General features: G+C 37.3%; 1 protein-coding gene across 2 annotated transcripts; it reads right to left on the reverse strand.

Annotated features, from left to right (window-relative positions):
* On the reverse strand, positions 266 to 5,127 carry LOC105162276 (homeobox protein knotted-1-like LET12). Of its 2 annotated transcripts, none has more exons than XM_011080281.2 (6): positions 4,470 to 5,127; positions 2,331 to 2,451; positions 1,331 to 1,524; positions 1,106 to 1,237; positions 864 to 1,000; positions 266 to 783 (listed from the first exon to the last, which is right to left on the reverse strand). In XM_011080281.2, the coding sequence occupies exons 1-6, from the start codon at positions 5,037 to 5,039 to the stop codon at positions 780 to 782; spliced, it is 1,158 nt and encodes a 385-aa protein (XP_011078583.1). In that variant the 5' UTR covers positions 5,040 to 5,127; the 3' UTR covers positions 266 to 779. The 2 variants fall into 2 exon arrangements, with proteins under 2 accessions (XP_011078583.1, XP_011078582.1); XM_011080280.2 differs by having other exon boundaries at positions 266 to 791; positions 4,470 to 5,125.

A 5,734-nucleotide genomic window follows, 5' to 3' on the forward strand; every position in this document is an offset into this window, starting at 1 on the left:
ATAAAAAATTGATGAAAAAACCTACTGAAAAGTGACCAATTCGGATAGTTGTTGGACAAACCTTTAAAATCAAGATAATATTGGTAACTTTACAAACAACGATGTGGTATTTATAATTATATTAAACATTTGGAGACTTGTTGCAATTTACACTATTATAAATTAATACGTGTACAAAATACACATTACATATATATATTATTAATATCTTATCTTTAAATAAACAAATAAAAGAAGAAAAAGTAAATTGTTCAAAAGCAGCAGATGATGAAGGTTGATTTCTGAATACAGATAGTATAGCCACAGAAACAATAAAAGCAAGATCAACTGGTTCACTTGATTCATGATCTACTCATGCAGCCAAATCCTAAGCATCACATTCTATACACAACAGATAAACAGACCAGAAACTACAATCGATAACTAAACAAAACTTTGCAAACTGATATCCTACTCGTATACGCTTCATATTTAACACCATAAACTGATATATTACAGTAGCTTTTGTACGTTTTCAAGGGTCCAAAGCATATATATATATATATATAAGCTATTTCGAATAGGCGCCTGACTCCATGTTCTCGTCGACTGGCTCTGCCAGTGTCAGAAGTACGTACCTTTAAACGGTGCTGCAAGTCTTCCATTCGTTTCCCAGTCTTAACCAGACATGCAGGCTGTCGCTGTTGCTATCATGTGATTATGAATATGAAGAAGGATACATCGGTATGTTACTTGAATCTCAAATTTTTCTTCACACAAACCGGTCGTTGGCTGTTTTATCACCTGCACCACTATTTGATTCCAAAATCAAGTAGGTACTCGTGTGAAAGTTTCCATTCTTGAGGAACGAGCGATAAGCCTACCTCTTGCGCTTGCTTTTCTGAGACGATGATGATGAAGGATTGCTGTGCCAGTTCCTTTTCCGTTGGTTGATGAACCAGTTGTTGATCTGTTTCAGTTGCAAACCCGTTTCCTGCACTAGTCTTGCCTTATCTTCCTCCTACAAGAACATATACTTTACAATGTTAAGAGTCAAGTGGAAATAAGATAAAAGTTCAACCAGTATGTTCAAGAGAGTATATATTTGCATTTATTGCATGCTTACCGTTGGATAAGGCCACTTGGAGTGTGACTGCCACCAAGCTTTCAAGACTGATGTGGTATCACCCGGCAGTTTTCCTGCTCTTCTTTTTCGTAATATTTCTTCTCTGATATCCACAATCTTCTCTTTATAACCCTAAAAAGAAGAAAATCCCAGTTAAAAATTAGTTAGCTACGCAGCAAAGCATGCATCAAGATACACTAAGGAGTGAAGTTCATGTGTTTTCACCTGCTTAAGCTCGTGTTTTAATTCTTGCCTCACCCGTTCCATCAAGGATCTCTCTGTTTCAGTGGGCACCAGGGGACCAAATCCCATACTGTCTGGTCCATCCAGACTTTCATCGAACAAGTTAGTTTCACTATCTGCCTGGTCCTCATCATCATCAGACATGGTTGCTCCTGTACCTTCACCTGGTGCAACCCCTGTCAAGTAATTGTCCAAAAAGATTCATACAGAAAAAATTAGTCCGAGATGAACTCACATGAAAATTGTGATATGTGATTCCAGTTTCTTTTCATTCAGAAGGGCTATAGGAATTTTCAGTCAACGGCAATTGAAAAAATGGAAATGATATTATTCATGCTTTCGCCCATCTTGCGAGTGTATGTAAGACATCACTATCGCCAAACATTAGGAGATGTCAACGTAGTTGTCCCTCTTGAAAGGACACTGACAATGCGGCCATGTAACAAGATGTTGAACAGAACACGCGAAGGAATTAGTGGAGAAATCAAAGAAAGAATTCTTAATCAGTAAAGGTTACAGAACAGAGTAAAAAACAACATTAGTTTCATACAAATATAAGTAGAAACTCAAGGAATTTGGTAAGGACAACCACCAAAATTTAGAAATAGATGTTGCAGTAGTCAATTCTAAAACGTTACTACTCCCTGGCTAATGAATATACTGAAACTAATACATTAGTGATTAGTAGTTTCTATCCATGATTTCACAAGAGACAAAATGTAGAAAGACGGCGCATGATTAATGTGAAAATTGGATCTGCAAACGAATATAAACCAGAAAATGCAGAGTTCAGATTATTACATATAGAAACAATCAAGGAACTAAACATAATGTAGATGATTAAAGGCCCCATGCAATTAGTGTGGTTTTCCAAAAGTTAAAGCTCTGTAATAGCAGGAAATTCAGCAGAACATTGCACTAGGCCATATTGATGGAGTCACATTGTAGTAATAGAACTGGACACATTGATTCACATAATTACCTGTCAAGCTTTGCAAAGATTGCTCAAGCTCCCAACAAGCCATGACTGCTTCCATAGCATGAACTCGGACATGTTGTTGCAGTTGTTCTTTAAAGGAGGAGAGCAATAGAACATAATGCGTCTGCATAAATTTCAAGTTTCAGAATAGGGAGTCTGAATAGCAAAGCAATTATACTATTAACTATCATGTCCTGAAAAATGAAACCACTTTCAAATAAACACAGCAGGACTGAATATATTTACATATAGTAAGTCTAGAAAAGATTACTATGTGCTTCAAGACTGCATCTTATAAGCACCAATTCTTGCCACTGAAGGAGCTCTGGAAGAAAGAGACAATATTCTCTGTCACAAAGACAAACAACTTGACTACCCCCCCTTGCGAACATTAGTATGAGGGTTATATTTTCAAGACAACCATTAACTGGAGTTTGGTATAGCATTTTAGTCTGAACCAAAACCATACTCCAGTATGCAAAAGCTAAAGATTCATGTACAATAGCTTTTTACAACTCACATCAACTTGTTGAATTTATGGAGGATTATGCCAATTAGTTCAATTACTGTCACCACAACAGATAATTAGATAAGGACCTTCAGGACTTGTGATCTTGTTTGGAGATTCATGATCTATCCATTTTCAGAGAAAGGAACTTCTAGAAGCAAAACCAAGTAAAAGTGGAGCTACATCAAGAAAGAGATTCTTTAAAGCACTAAAAAATTGGAGTTCCAATTATAGTGTCTGATAACAATATGGATTCCTCTTTTGATGCGACAACCAGATATACCTTCTCCCTCCACAGTGTTGCACTCCAATTATACTCCTCCAGGTATCAAAACTTCCACGAATATCATCAAACTGAGGTGCCAAGATTAAATAAGTATATGTTCCTATTTTGAGGTTACCCAAACTTACCCTCTTTCCTACTTATTCTCTTCTCCTTATGTGATGAATTCAACAGTACTACATAGCCCTATGCCACTACAGAACCAAACAGTAACGGCATTTAAGAGAAAAAGCCAGAAAATCGACTGTTTGATCACGGAGTGCCTGCAACTCCCTCTTAGGCAAACATAGGCAGCTAACTGAAACTACTGATCATGTATTAACTTCCCAACTCATGAAGGAAAAAGCCATTGAAGGATACATTTCAAGGAAAGTTCGATTGAAGGAAGGCCACACATTTTACAATCATACGGATTTACTGAATTGACCATAGAGAAAATATGGTGTCCACATGCAGTCAATTAATTGAGGGGTAAAATGGATTTTCTGAACTACCCCTAATAATCCGCAAAGCATTGTAAAAAAGAACCTTTGGTTTAACAAGAGAAGGATATATTCTAGCTCGAGACTTGCCACGTGTTTAAGCGTGTTGAGATTGCTTACCGTTAATTTACCCCATCACCAACACTAGAAATGTCAATGGGGGCACTAAATATCCTGACAATTCAACTCATATTCAAGAAGACTACGACGCATGAATGCAGCATCTGTGCTAACAACAAGCCATCATTCAACACAACAATTCCAAAACTCAACGAGAAAATCACAGTCATTTACCTAACACAAGACGTTAAGAGATTGGAACTATGATTTAGAAAGACTGGATTTAATCCGTCTCACTTATAAAAAAGAAAATTAAGCTCCAAGATTTTCTTGAATTATAGCAGATGAATTCACCCAAAAGACCAGAAACGGCGTAACGGGGTGCAAAATTGGCGCTGCTTCTACTCTTCTTTTCATCCGATAAAAGAGAAAGGAGTAAAGAAGAATTAACCCAAAATAGAATTTTCATCTAACAAATCATAGAAGCGACAGCACATGCTCATTCTCACACAGATTGAGGCCATGAGCACAAAGATTCAACACCAGAGATCTAAAATTTGATATTGGAAACTAGACGACGAAAATTCTTGAGATAAAATCAACTGAATGCCATAAATTAGTTAAACCAAAACCCAGAAGTTTGTGAAATTCTAGAAAACTTCAAAATCCTGTTGCAAGAATCCAAAACAAAATTGGCCCAGAGAAACATAGGCATTAAATAAGCACATAAACACACACTTAGTTATATGCATCACTCATATATTAGATAATCTCTGTTGCTTTCAATAAGTGAACACGGGTATATATACCATAAAATTGTCGAGGTCTTTATCATCAAGGGGCTGTTGACCATGTCCTAGAACAGAATACTTAGCCACCACCTGAGACGACTGTGCCAGCTGAGCGTCGATCCTCGGCAGTTGGTCCACCGGAGTAGCTATACGGAGGCACGACACGTGCGCCGACAGAAGCTGTTCGTAAAGGGGGTGGTTCAGAATATCCGCCTTGCACTTCTCTCTCTCCCAGTTGGTGTTGTTGCCGTTGCTACCACTATTATCCCTACCGCCGCCGGCGCTGTCTTGAATGTGATCATTGTTGTCCGGGGGGGTAGGGGGGCTGGGTTGACTTTGAGTGGGGAGCCACTGGTGGTGGAGGGTGGAGCTGTTTAACCATGTGGTGGTGCTGGTGGGAGGCGCTGGTGGTTTATCCTCAGTGGAGGGGTGGTGGTCGGGGAGGAGGGAGCGGAAGACGGAGGGGTGGGGGTGATCGGAGTAGTTGGGATGGTGGAGGGGCAATTCTTGGGAGAGATGGTGGTGGTGGTGGTGGTCCTGAAACGCCATGTCTGTGTTAGCAATACGCCTATTTTCACAAGTGCCCATACACTGTTAATATATAGTAACTGATGCTATTAAGACTTTCAGAAGCAGAGAGAGAGAGAGATGAGAGAGACACAGAGAGAGAGAGAGAGAGAGAGAGAGAGAGAGAGATTTTCCAAGTGTGACAAGGTGCACGGAAGCCAACCTGAGGGAGCTCTTCATTTATTTATTTTAATATAAAAAACTTATCCTCATCTAATCAACTTTTAATTACCACAATTATATCTTTAATTAAATTATTTCAAAAATTAATTATAATTATACTTTTTTATAAAAATAATTCTACATTATTTTTACACCATTATATAAATTATTTCATTATGTTGATGACACCTTAGGTTAGTTTTCTTTTATTTTTATTTTTTTTTTGTAAAATGTGATTTATTAGTCCCATATTTTAGAAAAATATTACAAAGTTAGTCCCATAATTTTAATATAAATTTCACACTTTAAAACATTAACGTAAAATTAGTCCACTCCTTTAGAAAAATATTACAAACTTAGTCCCAAATATTGCAAGTTACTGTGGGACTAATTTTGTAATATTTTTTTTAAAATAAGAAATTGATATTGATTATTTCAAAAAGTATGAGACTATTATTGCAAATTACCTTATACTCTGGGACTAAAATTTCAATTTTCTTAAATTAATCGGATCGTAACATCCGGGTAGTATTAACTCTTTTAGGGAAAATAGA

This window comes from Sesamum indicum, linkage group LG5, assembly GCF_000512975.1.
Source record: "Sesamum indicum cultivar Zhongzhi No. 13 linkage group LG5, S_indicum_v1.0, whole genome shotgun sequence".
In the NCBI taxonomy this organism is placed as follows: domain Eukaryota; kingdom Viridiplantae; phylum Streptophyta; class Magnoliopsida; order Lamiales; family Pedaliaceae; genus Sesamum; species Sesamum indicum.

What these genes read in the sequence shown, in the direction of transcription:
- LOC105162276 (XM_011080280.2), bottom strand. Translation starts at nt 5,039, where the DNA reads ATGGGCACTTGTGAAAATAGGCGTATTGCTAACACAGACATGGCGTTT. An exon ending in AAGACCTCGACAATTTTATG is followed by an intron (nt 2,452 to 4,469) that starts GTATATATACCC and finishes AAATTTATGCAG; the next exon opens with ACGCATTATGTTCTATTGCT. An exon ending in CAGAAAAGCAAGCGCAAGAG is followed by an intron (nt 792 to 863) that starts GTAGGCTTATCG and finishes GGAATCAAATAG; the next exon opens with TGGTGCAGGTGATAAAACAG.